The sequence below is a fragment of the Arvicola amphibius genome, chromosome 5, assembly GCF_903992535.2.
Source record: "Arvicola amphibius chromosome 5, mArvAmp1.2, whole genome shotgun sequence".
Classification (NCBI taxonomy): domain Eukaryota; kingdom Metazoa; phylum Chordata; class Mammalia; order Rodentia; family Cricetidae; genus Arvicola; species Arvicola amphibius.
This window is the reverse complement of record NC_052051.1, coordinates 82,891,867-82,917,431: the sequence shown is the minus strand read 5'-3', so window position 1 is coordinate 82,917,431 and position 25,565 is coordinate 82,891,867. Positions and strand designations below refer to the sequence as shown.

At 49.8% G+C, this 25,565-nt stretch overlaps 1 protein-coding gene across 5 annotated transcripts in view; it reads right to left on the bottom strand.

Annotated features, from left to right (window-relative positions):
• The window catches only part of Cry2 (cryptochrome circadian regulator 2), a 28,924-nt gene extending 5,898 nt beyond the window's left edge, over window positions 1–23,026 (bottom strand). For 4 of the 5 annotated variants that reach the window (XR_005285393.1, XR_005285394.1, XM_038329888.1 and 1 more), the window contains exons 1-11: window positions 22,799–23,026; window positions 15,112–15,220; window positions 12,714–12,856; window positions 11,092–11,276; window positions 10,471–10,559; window positions 4,825–4,965; window positions 2,363–2,674; window positions 2,031–2,182; window positions 1,714–1,916; window positions 1,430–1,522; window positions 448–589 (exon numbers count right to left, since the gene is read on the bottom strand). Coding sequence is in view for 3 of the 5 variants with exons in the window: in XM_038329888.1 (XP_038185816.1) it covers window positions 450–589; window positions 1,430–1,522; window positions 1,714–1,916; window positions 2,031–2,182; window positions 2,363–2,674; window positions 4,825–4,965; window positions 10,471–10,559; window positions 11,092–11,276; window positions 12,714–12,856; window positions 15,112–15,220; window positions 22,799–23,010 (1,779 nt within the window). In the remaining 2 variants the exon portion in view is untranslated. Of the gene's footprint in view, window positions 1–447; window positions 590–1,429; window positions 1,523–1,713; window positions 1,917–2,030; window positions 2,183–2,362; window positions 2,675–4,824; window positions 4,966–10,470; window positions 10,560–11,091; window positions 11,277–11,426; window positions 11,539–12,713; window positions 12,857–15,111; window positions 15,221–22,798 lie in introns of those variants that run through there. The other variant, XM_038329891.1, reaches the window with a different exon arrangement.
• Between the last annotated feature and the right edge of the window lie 2,539 nt (window positions 23,027–25,565).

The window sequence follows — 25,565 nt, the reverse complement described above, 5'->3', positions numbered from 1 at the left end:
TATGAAGAAAACTGGACATGCTGGCTCACATCTGAAATTCTGGCACTCAAGAGGATAAGGCAGGAGAATTGCTACAAGTTCAAGATTGTCCTTAGCCACACAGTGAGGCTCTATCTCAAACAATGGTTCTCAACCTATAGGTCTCGACTGCCTTGGGGTCACATATCAGACATCCTGCATATCAGATATTTACATTACAATCATAACAGTAGCAAAATTACAGTTATGAAGTAGCAATGAAAACAATTTTATGATTGGGGATCACCACACCCTGAGGGTTATTAAAGGGGCTTCAGCATTAGGAAGGCTGAGAAGAGAACCACTGGTTTAGAAGTTATGAAAGTCAGACCAGTGGGAAATCCTCCCCCTTAATCTGACTTGCCGTTTGAACCTCCAGTTGGCAAGCAACAGCTTTCCAATCACGTCACCTCCTTCTCAAGGACTCACCCTCAGGCATCCTTGCTTGGTGGCTCTTGGGCAGGCATCTCTGTCACCCTAGCCCGCTTGCTCAGTTCTTCACCGGGAGGCTCCTCAGCTGCTTCCAGCTTGCGTTTGGGGGAGGCTGGGCCACTGGCTATGGGTCTGGGGCCTGCGAAGAACCACAGAGTCAAGTATAGTTCCGCTTCACAATGGTGTCATGCTGTGCAATGCCTGCTCTTTAGAGACAGGGAGCCCTGCCCTAGCCTCCTTTTCAGCAGTGACCTCACTTGGGAGCGGTGTGAGGAGGGCCTAGCCTGGCCTGCTGGCAGCAGGGCCAACTTCTGGTCTTGAGTCCCTGGCGCCAGGCCAGAGACTAATGCGGCATATCTGCTGTCCTTGCTCTGAAGCCCTGGGAAAATCCCGGAGTTCTGGCCATTCCGCGTTATGGAGCATCACCAAGTCAATCAGCACCTTCACTCTCTCCCTGCTCCTCCTATCCAGACCCCGTGCCACCTTCTTCTGTGCCCCTATCCCTACACTGCTACTCCCTGTTCACTGATTATGCAGCGGGCAGTTTTAGAAGCTCAGTGCCCTGCCCTGCTGCCTCCCTTCAGTGCAGGAAGTCAGAGCAATGGGGAATATGAGCGTTCTGCTCCACTTGTGGCCTGCTCTGGCTTCCTTCAGTTCCTACAGTGGGCTCTGCTTGCTCCTGTATCTGGGACTTTTCTTGCTATTTCCTTCCCTAGTTCTTATAGGGACATTGCTAAACAATATTTACAGAGATGCCCTTGGCAGCTCCTATTTAAAGTGGTCCTAAAGATACCCTATTCTTAGCCCCACATCAAGCCATTCAATGCCCTCCAAACTTCTTATCTGAATGCTCGTATCTGATTGTCTTACAGCATGCTTCATCAGGCATATGCTCATTTTGGCCTTGGCCCTGAATGACTGAAGTGGTGGCACAGGTCACAGAAGGCCAGGGAGGTGAGAGGCCAGTGTAATAACTCACCTGTGTTGCTGATGCTCCCAGCCTGGCTAGAGCTGGGATCTGCCACTGGGTGACTGAGGTCTTCCACACAGGAAGGGACAGATGCTAGAAGACCTTGGAGACAAAGGGATGGTCAGATAAAGAGAGCTATAGACCATGAGAAACAGAGGGGCCAGGAGGGCAGGACCAGGGCACAGCCTCCACCTTTTCCCAGCACCCCAAGCTGGTCAGGGAGCCCAGTCTGGCCTAGTCTGCAGTGTCCTCCTCAGGGTGAGTGAGATGTCAGTGGGGTAGGAGCTCCTTACAGAGTCCCCGGTATCGTGACAGCTGCTGGTAGATCTGCTTCATGCGCTCGATGTTGAGCCGACTGGTCTCAGCATGGTTGACGATGGGTCGCGGGTAGTCTACGCCAATGATGCACTTGGCGGCCTTCTGAACCGACTCGGGGGCATTCCAGGGCTCGTAGATGTAGCGAGAGGGGAACCCTTTCAATTTGGGCAGGTATCGCCTGAAACACATACGGGGTGATGTGTCAGCACACTGTGGCTCTTCTTAAAAGGGTCCAGAGTACCAAAGGAGGTCACAGTGGTTCAAAGCCAGACAGTATGGCTTGCATCCTCACCGAATGTAGTCCCCACTGGGGTCTGTGCGTCGGCCGAAGCCCACAGGGCAGTAGCAATGGAAGAACTGCTGGAAGAAAGCACTGCAGGACAGCCACATCCAGCTGCCCGCATTCACGCTGAAATCTGCATCCAGGAGCAGTTCATCAAATACCTGGACAGGGGACAACCAGCCTCCTTGGAGACCTGACGCTCTGGGTCTTTCCAAGGAGCCAAAGTTCTTCTGCTGAGGACATAGGATCCTAGACCCAGGGATCCCACCCCAGCCCCCAGCCTAGAAGGGGGCTGACCTTGGCTAGGCCTGGTCACAGGGTACAGGCCAGCTTGCACTCACCCGGACCCCGCTCTCCCAGCTGACCCAGAGGTCCCCGCGGGTAAGGAAGCAGGCCACGGCGTGCCGGGCCAGGTGGTGGATCCAGCCCTCCTGCCTCAGTTGGGTCATGATGGCGTCAATCCAAGGGAAGCCTGTCTTGCCCTCGGCCCACTTGGCCAGGGCTTCAGGGTTGCGGTCCCAGGGGATCTGGATGCAGATGGGGTTCCCCTCCATTCGGTCAAACCTGGGGTTATTGGTGGCCGCCGTGTAGAAGAACTCTCGCCACAGGAGTTGTCCAAACAAGGAGAGGGGGGGTGTGCTGTTCTTCTTCACCTGAGGAAGGTGTGGGCATAGCACACAAAAGTGAGCACCTGCCTGGTTCTTAGTGCTCTGATGCTCAGGGCTCCTGCACAGAGCAAGTGCAGTGGTTCCCAGTCCCCTATGTGTGCAGAGGGACCAGAATCACAAGGCTCACAGTGTGTGACATGCAGGCCCTGCTCTGAGCACCAGGAATGGCTTCAGATGGCTAGCAGGATTCTGTGGCTCTGTCTTCTAGAAAGCTAAAGGGATTTTATACATCATCAATTAAAAAATGTGGTCTAAACACCTAAATATCACTGAACCCAGAGAAGTTGAGCTGGTACTTACCTAGGGCCTTCATCCCTACTGACTGGTTCATGGTACTGGAAGGTACTCTGTGCGCTACCAGAGGAGAACGGTAAACACCATCCCAGCTGCAAACTTCAGCCTACGATGGTGACCTGCCTGCAAGGTGTGCTAATGCAATAGTATCACAAAGCTTTGTGACAAACCAACCACTATGATTGGATTTAAGGCCCACGCCATGAGATGGAACCCTTCCCCAATTCTGCTCAGGTGGCCAATAACCTAAGAGAAGATATGCCAGGGACCTAGGGGGATGCCAAACACTACTGTTCTGCTGGAGGAACACAGCAATAAAATGCCCCCTAACAGCACTCTGCCATACTCATAGGTCAGTGTCTCACTCAGCCATCATCCGAGGAGCCGCCTCCTGCAGTATCTGGGAACTAACACAGAGACCCACAGCTGGACAGTGTGCGGAGTGAGACCTCAGACTATTTAGAGTCCTAAATAGTACGTCTCCATCAAACCTCTCATCAGGGCTTGGGAAGAGAAGGTAAAAAGGGTTTAAGAGCCAGTGGGATGGAGGACACCAAGGGAACAAAGCCTCTGGACACAACAGGACTGAAGCACGTATGAACTCACAGAGACTGTGGCAGCATGCACAGGGCTTGCAGGAGTCTGTACTGCATGGGGTCCCAGCTCTGAGAGAGGAAGTAGACACAAGCCCTCACCCCAACTCAGAAGTTACCTCTAATTGATAATCACTCACAAGGGAGAAACAGTTTTCTCCAATGGGGTCTCATTGGGTATACAAATCATACTTAAGGGCAGGCCCCATCCCCAGCAGTGGATGAGTAGATGGCCAATACAAAACAAACTCAATGGTTTTAGGAGGGTGCTCTGTTTTGTTTTTTTTGGTCTCATAATGCTTTGACTGGGCATTTCTTTTTTAAATTTAACCTTACAGATCTATTGCTTATATATTATGGTTTCCAGTTTTGTGTTTTTATGGGATTTTTGTGTACGTGAATGTATGTCTCTGTGTTAATAAAAGTAAAAGACTTTCTCTTTGCCCCCCCATTCATTTCTTTTGTTTATTCAGGTTTGTTTATTTTTATCTTATTTTTTTCCTTTTTTTTAAGATGGCTGTTTGTATTCTAATGAAAGAGAAAAAGAACGAGTGTGGATTTGAGTGGGTAGGGAAATGGGGAGGATCTAGATGGAATTGGAGGATAGGAAACTGTGGCCAGAATATACTATATGAAAAAAAATCTGTTTTCAATTGAAAAAAATTAATAAGTACCAAGTCTGGATTTTGGTTAAATAATATGTAAGCAAGAGTTAGAGGCATGAAAGTATTAGACGGGACACACAAACAATGATTTCTCCTCCATGATGACTTATCCACCAAACTGCCAAACTCCGCTCCATGAAGCTGCTGTCTGGGCAAAGTCACACTAGGACAATGGCACAGCACAACCCAGGAGCCTCTCTGTTAACAGGTCCTACCTGCAGCCCTCAGGCCAGCCTTCCACTACAGAGGACAGCAGCCACTCCTGACTTCCTTGACACTCTGCTGCCAGCCTCAGGGCCCACGTGCCCTTTTTGCTTAGGTCTGCTTCTGGCCTCAGAGCTCACTTCCACCCAGAGGTCCCAGCCTTCACTATCAAGCTGCTAAAACCCCTGAGGCCAGTTTTCTGTCTCTTCCTCAGAACCAGGAGAATCTGGGTTCATTTACATCAGTGACTCAGCTTAGCTGTCACCTCAGGAAACCATCTGACTTCTCTGGCTCTCACAGCCCAGCCCCAAGGGCCCTTTCTGGGGTGACTGGCAGTGAGTGTTGAGCCTGGGGACTGTGCAAGCTCCCTGCACCTCACCTTCTTATACAAGTCCCACAGGCGGTAGTAAAAGAGGCGGCAGGAGAGGCATCCGAAGCGCAGGTAGGGGCTGAGGCCTGTGGGGCTGGCCAGCAAGGAATTGGCATTCATCCGAGGTCTCTCATAGTTGGCAACCCAGGCCTGCAGAATAGAGAGGGACAGAAGACAGACCTAGGTGTTAAAGAGTGAGCATTCTTCACCTGAGGTCAAAGAACAAAGGCTCTGGAGCCAGGCTTTGAGCACAGCATGTATTCCACTCTCCTGCCTAGGGACCTAGAAAGGAAAGCAGTCCATGTTCCTGCCCTGACTTCCATGTTCGGTCTATGGGATGACTGAATGGCTTATTTACTACTTAGCTACTAAATAAGAACACTTACTGTCTCTGGGGATTAAATAAAGTAGGGAAGAACGCTGAAAGCATGGAACAAACTCTGTAATTATACAGAAGGGGGAAAGGCATCTGCTTTACAGTCCCTGAAGGGAGGCTGCCACCGCGAGTCCAAGGCACCCAGGGCTTTTCACCATCGTCAAACAGCCAGGAAAATAGGAAACTCCCAACCCATTTCCGGAGACCAACAGAGCCGTTAACTTCTGGGGCCTCTTGTCTAACATTACTGGCCTTGTTTTCTCATCCACAGCCCCTAGCACAGTGCTCTCCTTTTCCAGGACGATGCTCACTAGACCTTAACAATATTGGAGTATTCTGCTATTATCTTCTACAAACAGAGTAACCAGGCTCAAAACAAACAAAGAAAACCCAAACTGTGACTCTCTTGGGATTAGTGACTCTTGAGAGAGCCTGGGAGTATCACTTCAGACCGCAGTCTCCAGGTAGATAGTAGATCTCTCTGTTCCTGACAGCTTTTCCTGACCACTCTAATACCCTAGCAGCCTTCAGGTACCCTTCCTCCCTAAGGCAAGCAGGCAGGGGCAGCTTACGGGGGTTGGGGGGGGGAAGGAGGGTCCTCAGCCAGGTGGGGAAACAGCTCACTGTCAGGCACCCTCTTCCTCTCTGAAGGAAAGTGAGGGCAGGACTGCTCTGCTCCAAGGCACAGGTGAGGAGGGCTGCGGCTGCAGATGTGAGAGGAAGTTCAGTCAGGGGCATCCGGAAGGGTCCAGACTGAACAGGGCCAGGAGAGGAGAGAGGAGGGGAGACCAAGAGAGAAAGAGAGAGAAGAGACGGCAAGCAGACCAAAAGAATGCATATCCAAAGTGGCTGGTTTATAAAGAAATCAGAAGCTGGGGGAAGGGAAGCCCAGCCCCTGGGCTGGAGAGGTTTAGGGTGGGGGCGGGGTGAGAAGTGCTAGGAGGAGCCACAGGTTCTGAGTGAGACTTGTCCTGGTTTTTTTTTTTGGGACCAGACACTCTCCCCCACGATTTCCATGCCAAGAATGTGAAATAATGACCTCATTTCTCCTCTGAAAAGCAAACAAATAACCAACAAAGCAGAGGACTTGTGATAGCCATGGGCCTCTCGCACCAGGCCCTTCCCTCCACAGTCGACCTGTGTCCACTACCCATCCCCACCTGCACTTTCCAGCCGCCTGTCTACTCCTCCTGACTTCAGTGGTACCCACCAGCCTCCAACCACTCCCACACACTGAGTGCTCAGGCACTGCGGTCCGTGCATCCTGCTGCTCACTCCCCACCTCTGCCTTCCAATCAACACTCTATCATGACTCCGTGTTTTCACCTGGCTGGCTGCCAGCCACTCTAGGTACTTACTCTGTTAGTCCATCTCTTCTACATCCCTCAGTGCTGCAGCTCTGGGCTCCGCCTTTGCCCCTAGGCCCATCTCTTAGCAGGCACAGGTCTGCAGCTGTAGCCCAGCTGGTTCCACCACTGCCTTGTGCAGAACTCGTTCTTTTCCTTAAGTCCACACTTGCGCGGGGCTCTTTGCAGAGAAAGCAACTTTATCCACTTCACTCAAGAACAGACCTAGTCATTACCTTTCTTCAGGTCCTGGTACTGTTCTACCCAGACTTCTCAGATGTGTCCTGCTCTTTCCGACCACTGCTAAGATCAAATCTAGACTGAAATATGAAGACAAGCTCCTCCAGGGCGCTGGGGATGGTGCCGGCGCTGCTCAGAGGACTGAGAAGGGCACACAGCTCCGAAGCAGCCCAGGCTTCTCTGGCCTCTCCTTGCCTGTTCCTCAAACACTCGGCTGTCACCAGCAGTGGCAGATGTGGTTCCCACCTGGTGCCTATCGTCCCCTGCACTTTCACTTGGCTGCTTAAGTGTCTTTTAACAGAAACCGGATACTTCTGCCAGTGCATCTCCCAGTCCCCCGATCCTGCAGCTTCAATCCCTATCAAAATTTTCATTTGTTTATTTTGTGTATGTGCCTGTACATCCGTGCACTTGTATCAGGTGTGGAGGCTAGGAGGTGCTGGGTATCCTCCTCTACTGCTCTCTAGTGCATTTCAGTGAGACAGGTGCTCTCACTGAACTTGGAGCTTGTTTGTGTGGGTTCTTATTGGAAGGGGGCTAGACTGGTGGTTAGACAGTCCCAGCCATCGTCCCTGTAACTGGAGTTACAGGTGTGTGAGTCACAATCAGCCTTTTTTCTTCTTGTTCTGGCAGAAGTTAATTTTCCGACTACATGAGCAGCTGTGCATGTAGGTATTGGGGTCTGAGCTCCGTCTTCCTGCTTATGAAACAAACCCTCCCACCCCAAGCCACCTCTCCAGCCCTCAATCTTTTTATTTTAAATGAAACGTGCAGAGACCCACACAAACATGCGGCTTCGTGAATTCTTTTAAAGCAAGCATCCAAGTAATCACCAGCAAAGTTCTGGAAACAGGACCTTGCTAGTCACCCAGGAAGCTGGGCTCCTTCCCCTGCCCCAGCTTTTATAATTATCACTTCCTACATTTTTGAGATGTTTACATTTTTCTACTTTTGCGCAGAGTGCTTGGAACAGTTTTATTCTTGGGTTTTTAAGCAGCCACTGTCCCCCATCCATCTGTGCATCTGTCGGCCCTGTAGCTCAGTCTCAGCCATTAAAAAAGTAGTCACATCAAAGTTTCTTTTAAGCATATACTCTCTGCCACCCTTCCTTGTCCTGTTGATGTCTCTGTGGAAGGACAAGGGAGCCGCACTTGTGTGATTCTGATGCCTACATACCCATGGTACAGTCTGCCCTGTGCACTGCCTACAACTTGGCTGGTACCGGAGACTAGACTGAACTTGGGTGTAATCCTTGTGAAGTCTACAGCGGGGCACATGGTCTTGCCTGTCTCTCTGAAGGTGGCTGTGGATATTAGTGCAGTGTCATCAGAGGCTGCAGAACAGGGCACTCTAAGTCTACATCTCTTTTCAGTTAGTAATCAGAACACGGGAGCCCAGCCCTTAAGAGCACTGCTACTCTTCCAGAGACCCCAGAGCTCACATGGTGGCTCAAAGCTGACTGTAACTCTAGTTCCAGGGGATCTAATGCCCTCGTCCAGATTCTGTGGGCACCAGACACATATGTGGTACATAAACACACACGATGGCAAGACAGATACATAGAATTAAAATAAATCATTCTTTTTTGAAGAATCAGAATGTCGTTACAAAGAGCTCCACAGGTATAGAACATATAACCTGCACTGTCCCCCCTTTTGGTCAGAGCATCAAGTGTATTAGTGGAGCACCTGACTTCTCTAAATCTCAGTTCTACTGGGCAAGGCAGACCTAAGCCTACTTTCTGACTCTAGGAGTCGGCTCAGGACGTGAATGTGATCAGGGGACACCTCCATTCCTGGCCACAGTAACTGAGCCAGGGAAGGGCACATGACCCAAGCCAGGCCAATGAAAATACTTCTTTGGACTTTTACTGAAGCTTTTGAAAAAGAGGCAAGCTCCTTCCTCTGGTGAGCCAGCCAGCCAGAAGACAGGCCACGCTGACTACCTTCTCCACTGCTAAGGGAAGCCGACTTGCAAGGGGACTCTACAGAGGACAGCAAAGCCAAGATGACAGACATCTGCTCAGACATTCTTGGGATACCTGGATCTAGCTACACCTTTTAGTTACACCTTAGATTCCTCATTATATTAGTTTTAAAAACTCCTCTTCCAAAAGACAGCTGCAAGTGCAACACCTGACTGACTGATAATTAATCCTGATGCTCTTTGTTCCTGCAACCCTCTGAGCCCTGATGGTTTCCTAACCTTAGACCATCTGTAACTACATAGGATGTTCATCTGGAAGCTTCTTGTGTCTGTTCTGCTCATCAGTCTTTCTGGCTCCTAGAACATCCTGATAGAAATGGCTTCTCCTTTCAGATCTAAAGAAGCAAAAAGGTTCATTCCTTCAACTCAACACCTCTGGGTCTCCCCAGTGAGTTGAGCAGCATTCAGGGGTGTGTGGAAAATGGGCTTCTGACATGGTTTGAGAGCAGTCCTCTACAAAATACATTTTAAGTTAATAAGAACGAAAATCTATGAGGCCATAGGTTAACTCTGTATACTCGAGTCCTGCTCTTCCTGCCACTTCCTTTGTCACCTCCATCCCTTCTCCTGACTCTCTGGGCACAGAGTTTTGTTTTCCCTTTCACCTAGTGCTAGGATGGAATGGGGGCTTGAGCATGTCTGGAACACTCTGCCACCAAGCTACAACTTGGTCCTGGGCAAAACTCTTAATGTAGACATAGAAAGTTGGTCCCTTGTAGCTACTGACTCAAATCGGAGGAACTTGTTTTTAGCCTCAGCTGAGAGAAACATCAGAATGGGAATATTAGGTCTGCTGATTTGAGAAAGATCAAGACCATCAGTACTGCCTTTGGTGCTGGCTGGGCACTCCTGAGCCTAAGAGAGCATCCTTCCTAAGCAGGCTGCCATGGGCCCTTGCTCGATTGCTATCATCTAGCTGCCGGCAAAATGCCTTGTCATTCAGTGGGGACAGAAAAAGCTGTGCTTTTAAGGGTCGGACTACAGAGCCTGCAGGGTCAGGGAGCTAGGAGCAAGAGTCCTCAGTCTGTGAGGAGCCTGCTCTGCTCCTCTGCTCACAGGCAGGTGAGGAACTTAGCCACCGTGGAACAGAACCTCCGGGGCCTCAGACTCCCTCCTTCCTCTTGCTGAGCTCACATAAGAGCACCAGTTCTATAAGCAAATGGAAGTAAACCTGTGGAGGAAACAAGCAAAGATGGGGCGGGCGATCTGACACCAAATGATGGGCACTGTGGGCTTTACCAACAGAACAGCTCTAGGATTTGGTTCTTTTGAGACAGTCTGCAGCCCAGTCTGGCTGGAACCTAATGCAATCCTTCTGCATCAGCCCTCTTTAATGCTAGGATTGTTGGCATGCCTTTTCAGCAAGCGGAACCTGTCCACAGAAGAAAGTTAATGTTGTGAGTGTGTGGAACTCTGCCTCCCTATGCTACCTACCAATGGTGTGACTCGACCTCTTTGAGCCTAGCTTTGTAATCTGTCAGACAGAAAGCCTAATGCCACCTGTGGGATGGTTGGACAGATGAAGGGGGACATCGCATCAGGTAGTTAAGCCAGTGGTCAGCACAGCGACGGACTCTCTAACCAGGAGCTGACATTAATTTTGCCATCAAAGAGTTTTCAACCACTTGGAGATTTGAGGCTCTAGGGACATAAACCTGATCCACACCTTTTGCGCCTGAAGTTCTGGGCTCAGAAACAGGGTCATACCTTCCGTTCCAAATGCTTATCCAGGCGGGCCAGAGCTTCTGTCTCTCCTCCTTGCCAGACAGCTGGGCCAAGTCCTTCCGTGGGGAACCCTACAAAAGGAACAGCAGGCCAGAGCATTGCAGGTCAGGTCATCTGATTTACAATTATGAAAATGATAATTTGCACTATTCATACTAATCTGTTCTTTAGATGAAACCACAGACCTTGGACTTGATGCTACTGGGACTGAGAAAGCCCTTATAGTAAAGAAGGCCAGCTTTATTCAGACTAGAAGATGGAAGGAAGGTGGAGAAGCCCAATGACTAGCACCAGACAGCGCCTCTACTGTTGGAGAAGGGGAACTACACAAAGAGGCTCCAGCTAGAAAAAGCAGTCTGGCAGGGCATATATGGGTCTTGGGGGTCAAACAATGGTCTTGGGGGTCGAGATAGTTAATAGCAACTTTTTCTGGTTTTTGTTTGTTTTTTAGGCAAGTTCTCCGGTGGCTCAGGCTGGTCTGTTTCCTCTGTCTCTGTCTCCCAGGTTCTGAGATTACAGGCATGTGCCAGTAGGCCAGTATTTTCTAACTTTGACAGACAGAAACAGGAAAGCATATCCCATACAGGAAGCAGCAGCACGTACCCAGCTCCTCCAGGGAAGGCACACCATAGGTGTCATCGTGGTTCTCCCGGATCTCGGCTCTACAGCTCTCCATCTGCTGGCTACTCACAGTGCCGACGGGCTTCTTGGGCAGCTCCATGCGGCTGATGATGGCCTGAAAGCGCTTGTAGGTAAGGGGTGGTTTCTGCCCATTCAGGTCGATGATTCTGGGGAGTCCAAAGCACATCTAAAGTCACTCCTGAGGTCTTTTATTTTGGGGTCCCTGACCACCCAAAAAAGAGCCCCAACTCAGAAGCTGAGGTTCACTCTTTTGTAGAAAGGGGGGGCGGGCGGGGGAGGCTGCATCTCCATTTTACCGAGAGGGAAAATGAAGCCCAGAGAGCTGGAGCAGGTGCCTCAGGGAATGGAGCAAAGCAGGGTCAAAGCTGGGACTCAGTTCCAGGTTCCCTGGTGTCCACGCGGAGCCGCCTAGAGACAGAGACTGACCATACCTCTCTAATCAGACAGAAAGTCCCCCATGGGCCTTCCGGGCACATACGTGACCACACCAAGGGCCTCTCTCTACCCAGTTTTGAACACATATGATGAGGGCTGTGACATACTCCTTGCCTGGAGGATCAGCCTCCTGTAAGCCCTGTTTACTAGAGCAGAGATGTAGAGGCCAACTAAGGCTCCTTAAATCAGAGGCTGTGGTAAACAGCAACACCATACAGAGTTTTGAAGTGTGCCAAGTATTTTTTACAAGCAAGAAGGAACGGCACGAGGGTTGAAGAAAGAACACCACTGCTTCTATAAGCATAGACTTGGATGGGTCTTGCTGCCTGAGAAGGAGCTTATGCAAGACCTGCCTGTGGGTGAGTTCATTTCCCTATTTGCTCTCCCTGCGCTGCCCCCATTAGCCCACATAGAAGCTGGCTGCTACCTCTGCAGTCCCGCCCCTCTTCTGCACGTTGCAGGGGAAGGGCTCCACGCCAAGCCTCTCCTTCTGAGGGCTTGGCTCACGTGCACAGCTGTGTGACCCAGCCTTCTGGCAGTCAGCCCTGGATTGGGGGAAGAGGGCGGGAGCAGCAGCAACAACAGAAGGGTGACATCTCCAGCAGGCAGTCTGGGGACAGAATGGGGGGGGGGGGATAGACGCATAGGGACTGGTCACTGGGGAGGGAGACCCTGCTGTGGTTACCAGCAACCTGCAGGGGTCTCTAGAGTCCTCAAACAGCATCAAATGCATGGCCTGGAAACCCAGATAGGCTGAACAGACCTGGCAATCATCCCAGGGCTGGGAACTAGGTCTGTGGGAGTAGAGACCTGTTGGGAGGAGTGACAGATGGGGTCTGTCAAGGTCAGGACACTGCGGAGTGGGGAGCATGACGCACAGGGAGATAGCTTTAGCTAGATTTACTAAGATTCTGTGTGGAGACTCCCTTCTTCACAGCTTGGGTCTAACCAAGTCTTTGTAATCCAAATTTGGTAACCTGTTAGTGACTTCTTTAACCCCCAATTCTGGCCTTATTCTTGTCCAATTCTAGAAAGTACCATACCTTACGAGCCAGGTGGCCCTCTTGCTGAACTGGTCTATTCCACTTAGGAGGGGCCCAAATCACCAATCCTCACAGGCAACCTTACCAAGAACCACCATGTCTCACCTGTCCAAGTCATAGAGGGTGTGAGAGTTCTCAGTCACCACCTCCACACCAGCCTCCTTGGCCATCTTCATAATAGCCGCATCCCGTTCTTTCCCAAAGGGTTCAGAGTCATATTCAAAGGTCAAGCGGGTCACCCCCCATTCCTGTGGGGAGATAATCTGTTATGCTCAGTACTGTCTGAGAAGTGAGACCTAGGCACTCAGCTCCTCTTTGGGAGTGAACAGGGCCAATCTTGGCTATGTTACAAGGGCTACAGAACAAACCAAGGGCATCAGACTATGGCTTAAATTTAAAGCAAAGATCCTGAGGCTCAGAAAGTGTGAAGTAGGCAGTCAGGAGGGTCAGGCCAATAGCACTGCTGTGGCAGAGTCAGTGGGAGGGCTCTGTGCTCTCACTGTGGCTTTGAAGGGGGAGAATGAAGCTATAAATACAATGTTCCCAGGGAGCCCCTAGCCCACAGAGAGGCACTGACTCACAGTGGAAACGGTGGGAGAGACACATACAGCATCACTACCGCCTGACTGCTCTGTAGCTTTCCCCAGACCTCCTCAGAGTCTAACTTGTGGCCTAGTTTTCTTGGCCGACTTGTGCTATGTAAAGTGTCTTAATGGTTTCCACAGCAACAGTCCCAAGGCCAGAAGCAAACAGAGCTAATAGCTCTCAGAGCTGGAGAAGGAGCAATCCTTAGTCCAGGAGAAAACAAACTGGAGGGGCTACAAGTTGTGAGAGGGGAATTCTTTTCTGAGCTTTCTGTCACTTCTGGTAGGAATTGCCTGGTCTCCTAGCAACACCATGAGAAAGCTGCCCCAGTGAAAGTTATCCAGACAAGTCACAGAAAGCCCTACAGCATGTAACTACAAGAAGCAAACAATCTAACCAGTCCGTGGTCACAGGCCTTCAAAGCAAATGTCCTACTAATTCAATTCTGTCCACGGGAGTCAGCGATTGCTTAGCAGGGTGGATACCAGGCTCCTCAGAGCACAAATGCACTCAACGTTTATTTAGCCCTTACTATACTAAGTGGTTTGCACAGATGACGTCATTACATGGTCACAAAACCCTGTGACTAAGGAGATTCTCATTAAATGATAGCCCCACTCCTTCAGGAGGACTCTCCTGTGTCTCTGTCCCATTTCTACCACAGCATTTGTCACAGGCAATCAAGTTGCCCTTTACCTGCCTGTTTTGCCCATCGTCGTGTGAACTCAGAGCAGAAATCGGGCTGCGCTGTGCATCCACCACGCTCATCTTATCAGCCAGGGCGGGGCCTGAGCTAGCAGCCCAATAAATGCATGATCCGTGACTCAATGACAACAGATCTATGCTGAGCAACAGCTTGCTAGGCCTCTGAGCTGCTGGGAGACAGAGGAGCAATGTGGAGGGATTTAGGACAGAAAGTTTTCTGTTCTTGGTCTTGCTGTACTTTGGGACGGAACCCAGGGCCTCATGCACATTAGGCAAGTGCTCTGGCACTGAGCCGCAGCCGCAGACTAACAAAAGCATGTGTGTGGTATGGCGGGTAAACACCAGCTCTGTGTCAGAGAGCCTGAGACCATTTCCTGGCCAGGCGGCATGTTCTTTCCTCACCTATGAAGCTGGGACAGCAGAACCTACCTGTCAGGGCTGCTGTGGGGTAGGCATTAGCGCGTTAGCAGTTGGAACAGGACTCACAGTCAGCCCTCAGAGAATGCTGGCAACCAGTGTCCAGTGACTCATAGGTGTGTACAAAATTATGGAGGGAGGGAGAACAGATACACACTGTGAAGCTATTTTCTTTGACATCAGATTTCTCCCCAGCACAGAGTGCTATTGTGGATGAAAGAGAATGCTCTAGAATGCTCTATCCATGAGAATTTTTGCCTCTGCTTGGACCTTAAAACATGCATTTTAAAGGGGCTGAGAGGAAATAAATGGGCTTGCTTCCAATATGGCCCCCAAATGAAGATTTTATTAATTGCGTACCACAGAGAAACAGTGATGATCTCTCAAATGCTGGCTGATGTTTTTCCTAATAAGCAGGACAAGCTGAGGTGGGCAGCACCCCTTGTTAGACAGGAAACCCCACCCTCACAGTCTTGGCAGGAACAAACCCTAATAAATACTGACTTGAGCCAAGGAAACATAAGGAAGCCAGCGACGGTGGGGTGGAAGGGCTTAGCAAACCGCATGTCTGGGCTGAGTGAGGATCCTTCCAATACAACACTGGTTTTACAGTTTCCCCCTTACCAGTTTCCGCCCTGCTAGCAAACTGACCTGCTATCTCTGCTTCTGACCTCGCTAGCAGCCATTTTAGTGGCCAGACAGGCACCAATATTTCCACTTTGCCAGCCAGAATAGCATTTCACTCTGTGGTGAGATGCCAGGCAGCAGACTCTCCCTCTCAGCCCTACACACTCACCTTGAAAAGCCTCGGGAACACATCAGCTGGCTGGCCCCGGACTACAAACAGACGGGAGTTCAGCTTTCTTAAGCTTGTGTCCAGATCTTCCAGAGACTGCAGTAGGAACCTGCAGAACCCACAAAGGCCTTGTTAGTAACATGGGGGTGGGGGGAATGGAGGTGGTGAATGACAGGACACGAGACACACACACACACACACACACACACACACACACCTTCCTAAGAACCCAGCCACTGCACATGCCAATCAAGTTGGTATGATATATGTAGGGCTGGAGGCCGGCCTGAGCTCAGACCAGGAGTGATGGGGTTAACTTCTAGCTTACTTCATAGCTATGTGGTAATGAAGCATAGCTTTAACCTTTTTAGCTGTTTTCTCATCCGTGGTTTGGAAATAACAGTAAAGCCTATAGACCTGCTAAGATGTTAGTTAGTACTCGTGGAATCAGATAATGCAAGGAAACCCTCAGACACAGGGCCTGGTCTGCTAAATACTAAAGCCACCTCCACAAGCTGGGCTGTCTCTGAGGCTTTGTTTGCTAGGTGGCTCACTTTCCAGGCCACTCTATGCCCCACAGTCCCTTGAGCCTCAAGCACAGTGGACTTGTATTGTCTGTGTAGTTAAGGCTGATCTTGAATTTGCCATCCTCCTGCCTCAGCCTCTCAAGTGTTGGGATTACAGGCATGAGACACCATGCACGGCTTGGGCTGCAGGTATTTCTGATACTTCAGGCCCGCACATGGACTAGGTTGTTCCTGGAACTTTGTTTGGCAAACTGCTTACTCTTCTGGTCTCTCTGTTACTCTAGAAACTAGGTTCTCATCAGGAGAGGCAAGGGCTTAAAGGTGTTCTGGCTAGATACTGTGGCGTGTTTGGGTATATGACAAGAGACGCACAAATCAAAAGCCTGTGTTAGAGTACTGGGTCACTAAGGGACAGGAAAGGAAATGAACCTTTGCTGAGTCCATCAGTGTGTTGTTTTAAATTAAATTAACATTTTAACCAGGTAACTATTGATGTGGTTCACAATCCCAGTGATGAGTGGGTACAGCCAAGACTAGCAGTCTGATTATGAATCTGTTACGCTTTGTAAGTATTTTCTTAATTTGACCGCTCAGCACATTTTGAAGGAAACTGAACTATCCCCATTTTGTAGACAAACAAAAAGACAAGAGAGATTAGGGAATTTACCAAAACTGATAGCTCTTAAGTGACTGAGCTGGCTTAGTTTAATTATCGGTCCCGTCCCTTTAAGAGACAAGCCATGCCCACCCCCACCCACCTCTGTGGCTGAGGCAAGTTGATCTTCAGCTTCCAGCCTGAGTCTCTCTCCCCAAGAGGCCTTCCCCCCTCATTCTATCTCCCTCTGCTTTTCTCACCTTCTCCCTTTCCCCTCCATAACCCACTAAATAAATATCCAACCTCACTCTGCATGGCATACCTATCCATCTGGTTCCCTGCTCTGGACCAGCCGCCTTCAGAGACCTGCAGCATGGTCTCATGGCATGCCTATCTGTCTCTCCTTGTGGCCTGCTGCAGCGACTTAGGAACCTGCACCAGTCCCTGCCTAGGACTGGCTGCTTTTGGGACCAGCTGCCCACTGCTGTCGGGGGACTTGCAGTGTTTCTGTTGCTGCAGCCACTGGGGATCCAAGGATCCTGCAGCATTTTTAATTAATCCATTTCAATAGTGACCCAGGCTAATCAGACTCTGAAAGCCATTTTTCTTCTCAATGGCCCATTTCTAAACACTTCAGTCAAGCAAGCTCTGCTCCAGGGCTGAAAGTCTCCTGAGCCTGGAATTCCTCTTTCTGAAGACACAAGCCTCATGCAGGCAGTCCATCCACAGGCCTATCTTCCTCCTTAGGACCCAAGCCTGAATAGGCCAGCTTCTATGTCATTGTCCCTCCAAAGAACCTGCTGTAGATCCCCCGCTGGGAATTTCTGACTTAAAAATCTGGCACCCTTTGAATGCTAAGTGATCTGCAAGCCTGCTCGATTGTTCTCCCTGGGGGCCTTGCTGCTTCCCACTGACACACACACACACACACACACACACACACACACACACACACACACACACACAGTAAGTAAAAATAAAAATAAGAAAGGCTCAGGGGAGCACCTGAAACAGAAGGTTTTGCTAGGCACAGGGCAGGGCACAATTCCACACCTCAGGAGGGTGGAGGTTCTTCTATTAGAAGCCCCCAAGATGTCCCAGCCATACACTTTAAGGGTCTCTATCTTCACAGCTCACCACACCTCAGAGAACGTCAACCTGCAGCTATTCAGAATGAAATGCACAGGAAATATAGGTTCTAGAGTATGATGCAACCTGTTTCCCATACGGCTTTATTTTTAGGGCTCATTTGCTAAAAGAAGAGCTTCCTGCAGCATCTCTACAGCATGAGTACCCTTGTCTTCTCTGACAGGAAGCAGCCGCAAAGTCTGCAGCTGGCAACAAAACAATGGTGCAATTCACAATGGCAACAGCTACATTTATGGAGCACTCCCAGAGCAAGGCTCTAATCCTACTTGCTTTATAACGTGTTATTTAATTTCAGACAATCCTGTGAGGCAGGTGCTATTATTGTGCCCATTTTGCAGCCGAGAAAATGGGCATTAAAAGATTAAGTAACTTCCCAACACGATATACCTAGTAACTACCAGGTTCCTAGGCCTCAGCAGTGAGCACGTCCACTGCTTGGAGCAATGCACTCTGAGATGGGTGGTACTGCCTAGGGCTCAGCCCTTAGGGAGCATGGAGCTCAACTCACAGCCAACACCTTTTCTGCAGATCCTTTCTCCCCAAAGTGTGGTATGAGGCACCTAGCACTAGCTGTGCATGACCAGACTCGCTAGAACACACACACTCTTGGGCTCCATCGGAGACTGCCACCATTGGAATTTGCCCTTCCATATGATTGTCTTCCCACACTAATCCCTGGACAATCACTTGTCCGTGAAAACTGAAGAAGCTCCGCTGTGGAAAGCGCTTCACTTTGGCCTTGATGTACTGAGCTCCCACCCCGACCAGATCACATTTTCCTTTCAGACTATTTAGCCCTTAAGAAATGCTTAACTAGCCGGCCGTGGTGACGCATGCCTTTAATCCCAGCACTTGGGAGGCAGAGGCAGGCGGATCTCTGTGAGTTCGAGGCCAGCCTGGGCTACAAAACCTAGTTCCAGGACAGGTTCCAAAGCTACAGAGAAACCCTGTCTTGAAAAACAAAAACAAAAACAAAAAGAGAAAAGAAAAGAAAAGAAAAGAAAAGAAAAGAAAAGAAAAGGGAAAAAAAAGAAATGCTTAACTACATCCACCATCCCTCCTCCCCAGGATGAACTCAGAACAGCATCCCAGGAGGCGCTAGGAAGGAGACACAGGGAGGACTCTGTGTAGCTTCCAGCCTTCAGGCAGCCAGGGACAGGCAAGCCACCACCGTGGTATCACCTTTCGGATCTGCCTGGTGACAACTCTGCAGAGCACCAAAGGAACTGGAGCAAGCTGCTCCTGAAGAAAGGCCACCAGACAGGTCTAGGTTTTCTCAACCAGGGAAAACCAGGGCCTTTCCTCGGTGCTCCCTTCAAACCCTCTCTGCATCTGCGCACTTCTTTTTACTTGCAGACAACCACACCAAAAAACCACCTGAGTACTGGAATGGGTGGTGCTGGGGGTTGAACCTCACCCTTGCTCCAAGTGCCACACGGCAAGCACACAACCCTTGAGGGAGCATTTCAACAGATGTGCCCCAGAATTACATAGGTTCCATGGAGCCAGGGCAGACAGAACTGGAGAAAACCAAACTGGGATTTCCAAAAATACAGAGAAAACTATCACCCAAGAACTGCAGGAGGCTACCTCTTCAGAACAGGTCAGTTACACATTTCTACTCAGGGACGATGGCTATGCTGAGAACAGTTTATCTGCTAACACAGAGGACAGGGTGACAGTGAATTTTTCTTTTGGGTTTAGACCGTCTGGCTTCAAGCAAACTTACCTCACCATAACAATGATATTATGGGCTGAATAGGATATTAATAGACAGAAATTCACTTCTAAGAAATTAGGAGAGTTTAAACCCCACAAAAAGGATAATCTAACCCAACAGCCTGTGGCAGAGACTGCTTCCTGAGTCTCATTCAGATAAAAATGTAGGTTTTTCTTTCGAGAGTGCTCAATTTTAAAGAGCTTCATCAAAATTTTCAACCCTTTTGGGCAAATGGAAACATGCCCTTGGCTTCCAGAACAGTGAAGTCCCTTGCCAGAGTCGCACTGTGACTAGCTCAGGGAACACAGACTGCTCTGCTAGCAAGCACAGCCCCTACCTTCCCAGGCTGCCCACTTTACAGCCTGCTGTTCAGCTGTACCCACTTCACAGCCCGCTGTGCAGCTGTCCACGCTTCACAGCCCGCTGTCAGCTGTACCCGCTTCAAAGCCCGGTGTCAGCTGTACCCGCTTCAAAGCCCGCTGTCAGCTGTACCCGCTTCACAGCCCTCTGTCAGCTGCACCTGCTTTACAGCCGCTGTCGGCTGCACTCAGCCCCTGCACTCGGGAAGGGACAGCTCAGAGAGAGCATCTCCACTAACCCTCTGTTCTGGAAGCTCCTGAGAGGTGCAGAGCAGAGCCAGGGACAAACTTACTTCAACAGAGTGGGAGGAGCATCTAAGCTAGGGCAGGGAAAGGAAGGTAATTAAAAATGGATCTCATCTGACCCATTTTTAAAATCTAGAAGCCACTCACAGCTGCCTTTTGTTTTGGTTCTTGCCTGTAGTACCCTCTTCCTAGATATAGCAAATTTGGGGAAGGAAGGACAGAGGAAAATGGCAAATTAGTGCTAGAAAAACATTCCTGGGCCGGGCGATGGTGGCACAAGTCTTTAATCCCAGCACTCAGGAGTCAGAGGCAGGCGGATCTCTGTGTGTCTGAAGCCAACCTGGTCAACAAGAACTAGTTCCAGGACAGTTAGGGTTACAAAGAGAAACCCTGTCATGAAAAAAGAAAGAAAGAAAGAAAACCATCCCTGGGAGTCACAGAGCTAGAACGGCTCCCATAGACTTCCTACTATCACCAAGGCAATGAGTATGGCAGTCTTCTTTTTCTATGCTAGCAGAATATACAGGTATGTATATTGTTGGCATAGAGGAGGCGCGCGCACACACACGCATGCACACGTGCGCACGCACATACATTCTGGCTGCCTTTCTCTTTAACTGATGCTATGGCTATTTAAATCCCTCCATCTGCAGGAAGCACACACACACACACACACACACACACACACACACACACACACACATTCCGGCTGCCTTTCTCTTTAACTGATGCTCTGGCTATTTTAATCCCTCCATCTGCAGGAAGGAATCAGTCTAAGGACAGATTCTGATCTCCCACTTCTGTCAGATGGACCCCACCCTTCTACGGAGACTTTTCAGCACAGGGCTGTTATATTGCAGCCACATTCTCTTAGACTACTCCCAAGTTCCAGAAGATTACACACACTGCAGTTATGCAGAGGTGCAGCTGGAGTGGGAGGGGGCAACTCCTTGCCTCCAACCCTGTGCACCAAACAGCATTCAGCCCTGCTCTCAGCAAGGGCAAAGATGGGGCTTCTGGAGTGTGTGTGCCTGCTGGCTCAGGAGCAGTTACCATATTCGATCTGTTTGGTGTTATTTCACCTCGTTCTCCTGAAATGCCAAAGCTAATCAGTCTTCCGGTCAATGCACTGAAGCAACACACTCCCCAGGCTGCCTGTGGTTAGTTAGTGCAGCACTCCTGACACTTGGCTGTAACAAAAAAAAAAAAAAAAAAAAAAAAAAAAAAAAAAAAAGCAACCCAGGCAGGACAACTGAATCATAATGGGAGAGGGTGTCAAGGAAGCTTTCAAAGATCCTTAAGTGATTTCGATTCCAATATTAAAAATGTATCTGCAGTTTGTCCCCATTTTATTGTGTTTATGGCATTTGGGCTCCTCCATCAGGTTGTTTACTTGTCTTTCTCTTCTAGAATGTAGGTTCTGGACGCTGTGGGAACTCCCCCAAACCTGCTTGTTCACGGCCGTGCTTAGCAGCTGCCTGCCAGCTACAACTCACAAAATAACCTTTCAATTAATATCTACATTTCCACACGATTTTAAGATTTCACCCAGGCATCTGAGCTGCCTCATTCTTTCCTGCTTCATTCTCTTGAAAGAGCAACCAAAAAAAGGTGACACACAAAAACCCATAAAACCAAGTTCCTAGTACATTAGATTCCAACCAGTTTGTGGTTCCGTCATCTCCACTACCACAAAGGAATGGGCAATGCTCCTTAAAATACCAGTAAAAGAAAAAAAAACCTTCATGAAAACATAACAGTCAGATTCTATCCACTAGTTAGATTGGCACACTGCCAAAAGGAAGGGGAGGGCAAAGTCTGAGGCTTGGTTTAACGTCCACAGAAGAGCCGGTCATTTGCCGGTGTTTGTCAAACTCAACCTCCTAGCTATGGAAACTGGAGCAATCCAGAGCAGTAGCGCAGCCTGAACCAGTGTGGGCTGGCTCTCCACAGGACTGTCTTTAGTTGTTCCCGCTGCATAAACGGGCAGCAAGGGGCATTTAATACACATGCTACTATACTAGAAGCACTTGCTCTCCTAGCAGGGCAAACCCCTCTTGGAGTGGAAAGAATAGGGGGGCTGAGAGCCACTGCCTCTTGGGAATTCCCTTGCTCATCTGTGCAACAAGGCCATAAGCAAACAAACCAGGCAACGGCTAGGCAGCATTGAAAGAGTGATGGGTACTGGATGTCTCAGAACTTGCTTTTGAATACTGGCTACAGAGAAAATACATTAGCTACTGTGTCACACAATGTGGGAAAGGACCCAACCTCCTGGGAGTTGTCAGGGGCTCCTGACATTGTAGTTTTGTGGTTCCTAAAAAATCTCATCTATAATGATCCAACTGTCCTCTAAAAATCGTATCATGACAATTGGAGGAAGAGCTGATAGTGACGCCATCCTCTCTGAATATTTTCCTAGCGAATTATAACTACAGAAGGGATCCTCTCGGATGAGTTAAGGGGGCCTGGAAACTAGCTCTGCGGGTAAAGGCACCTGCCTCCAGGCCTGACTAGCTAAGTTTGATCCCTGGAACCATATGGTGAACGAGAACCTACAAGTTGTCCCCTTAACTCTCTATACACCGCCATAGCAAGTCCTTTCCCAATAAATGTTAAAAATTATAATAATTGTATTGGGTTAAGAACTGCTCTGGAGGTCAAGACACAAAGTGGTCTACCCGAAGATGCCCTTGGTTAAGGCTGAGCTAGGGTCCCTAATCACCACCAGGGTAAATGTGTAGGAAGGTTAGTCAGGATGGTGGTGGTGGGGGGCAAATCCGAGGCTTAGGGAAGCCCTGGGGGGGGGCGGGGCTCAGCGAGGGTTTTTCCCTGAAGATGCTTTTCGTCACCCCCCTCACGGTACACCCCTAAAAGCCCAAGACCAGAATGTCCCCATTCTGTCAGGAACTGGCTGCAAGTAGACCACACGTTTCTGATGAGGGTTTCGTCAGCACAGAGGGGTCATGACCTCTGTCCCCCAGCTTGACGTGGAGTTCAGAGGGGGCCGCGGAAGAAACCGCTGTGTCAGAGGTGGCCGCAGGCCAGAGTCCGCTCGCTGTTCCCACCCCGCAGTGTAGGGTCCCCTCACCTCCACCGGTTGATGCCCACAGACGAGGAGGCCGCAAACCACGGGTCGAGGATGTAGACGCAGCGTACACAGCGCGCCCCGCGCACGGCCGCTAGCAGCGCGGGGTTGTCGTGGAGCCGCAGCCCTTTGCGGAACCAATGCACGGAAGATGCGCCGTCCGCGCCCGTTGTCGGTGCGGGGACTGTCGCTGCCACCACAGCGGCCGCCGCCATCGCCTCCCCGACTGGGCCCCGGGCTGCCGCTCCGCCCTTGACCATACAGCAGGCCCGTTTAGCGCCCGCCCAGCGACCAATGAAACCTCTGACCTCCGACATGGCTCCGCCCCCTGTGGCCTGGGACGCCTCTGTGATTGGATGGTACTCCCCTCCGCTCTATTGGCCGGCACCGCCTGCGCAGGCCCCGCCCCCTCACGTTCTCACCATGTGTGGTCCCCGCCCCGTAGCCACTCACCAGTGACGCAGGCTGGCCCTGCCGCCGGCCCCGCGTGGGCTGAGTCTGGAGGGACCCCGGATCTCCTACGCGTTTCGCGTTCTTCGCCTGCTTCTGGGAAGGACAGGGGTTGCAATGACTCCTGCCGGTGGCTGACTGATCTGTCACCAGGCTCTTACTTGCGGTTCATTATACTGTTCATATGCCAAGCTGAACGGGTGTTAGCCTTACACAAACTGTCCTATTTTCTACTCTCATCTCATCTCATCTTATCCCAGTTACGTTCATTCCACAAACCCGGTTGAAACAGATGCTTGTTAGTCTTATTCTGCAGATGAGGCAGGCTTAGGGCGCCCCAGTTTGAATGACTTGCGCAATTCCGCGAATCCAGTAAGATTCTGCTCTGAAATTTTCAATTTCTGCTTTTAACCCACTTCCTCGCAGAGAATCTTGGTATTTGCATGTAGCAAGGCATAAGGATGAAGGAGAAGTCCTTGTAGGCGACAGAAGTGAGTTTGAGAGAAAGGGCAGGGATTGCAGAGAATGGGTTGAGGCAGTAATTGTGCCCTCGGATAAATTTATTTTCACTTACTTTCTGTTTAGTAGACACAGTGCAGTTATTGTGCACAGCTCCGAACTGAATTCCATGTAGGAATCAGAGATGTAGAGGGCACTATCCCCTACCTCTTCTTTGGAAGCCCCATGATTCTTTGCAGTTCCTCCTCCCCCCCCCCCCCCCCCCCAAGGTTTCTCTGTAGCCTTAAGAACCTGTCCTGGAACTAGCTCCAGGCTGGCCTTAAAATCACAGAGATCCACCTGCCTCTGCCGCCCAAGTGCTGGGATTAAAAGCTTACACCGTCACTGCCTGGTTTTCTTTGTAGTTTTTAGCACAGTATCTGGGGACAGATCGCTTACAGCACATGTTGCACGCGCAGGAAGCTGGCCTAGCTGGGCTGGAGGGCTGGAGCTATTAAGCGAACTGTTTCAATGTGCCCTTGCCTTGATCCCATGCTTAGAGCCCTTTCCTAACTCAGGAATGCGCAATGATGGAATCTAGAATTTAGTCAGCAATTAGTGTTAATTGGCACCATTGTCTAACCAGAGATCACTGTGATCCTTATTTCCAGGGCTTCGTACATGTTGTTCCTTCACATAAATCACAGGCCCCAGCCCACGGTCTTTGTGTCTCCTGTGTTCTTTGTGGACCCAGGCTGCATAATGCCTCGTCTCATTTGGTGCTTTGTTTGATCACTGGCCTTAGGTCACACTAGTGAAATTTCTTAGCGCCATCATACTATAAGCCCAGACATGCAGGGACCTTGGCTAAGTTACAGTCAGTGACATTTCCCAGGTATACCTCAGTACTTGGAACTGAATGACCATATGACTCGAAAGGAAGAGGCTCAGACTGGCCAGTGCCTTAAAGTCTTTCCCAGTGTCTGCCTGACCCTCACCTTTTTAAATCTGTTCTGCAAGTACTTGCGGAGGGAATTAAGGTCCCACATTAATTTTAAAAATGCTTCTCATTATGTTTAATTTCATGTTTAACCGTGTGTCTGTGTATGAGTATGTGTCGTTGAGTGCAGGCACCCAAGGGAATCTAGACCAGAGTGTTTCCTGGGACTGGGATTACAGGTTATTGCCGGCCTCCCAGTGTGGGTGCTGAGGACCATCCGCAAGTCCTGAGGACTTGCAAGAACATGGGGCCACCTCCCTAGCCCCTCATTCTTTTTATTTTGAGGCTTTATACTCCTTTCTCCTTTGCCTCCTCAGGTCTGCACAACACTGAGGGGCTGCCAGGAAGAGAATGGGGAAACGAGGAGGGAGGGTTCTTTCGCAGCCTGCCTTTCAGGGAGTTAATTATTGAGGAGGGGGGTTCTTTCACAACCTGCCTTTCAGGGAATTAATTATTGAGGAGGGGGTTCTTTCACAGCCTGCCTTTCAGGGAGTTAATTATTGAGGAGGGGGTTCTTTCACAACCTGCCTTTCAGGGAGTTAATTATTGAGGAGGGGGTTCTTTCACAACCTGCCTTTCAGGGAGTTAATTATTGAGAGGGGGTTCTTTCACAGCCTGCCTTTCAGGGAGTTAATTATTCTTTTTTCTCTTTTAGACTCCCACAATGCCATGCCTATAGGCTGTGAGCCTCTGCTGTCAGTGATTGCCCTGTCTTATTTACAGAGAGCTGAACTCAGATTTCACTTGCTTTTCTTCTGTATGGCCCTGCACAAGCAAGCTGATTTCTCTGTTAGTTGTTATTGAATAGTTTACTTTCATTATTTTATTTCTGTGTATGTTTGTCATGTCTAATGCCATGTGGATGTAGATGTCAGTGAGGAC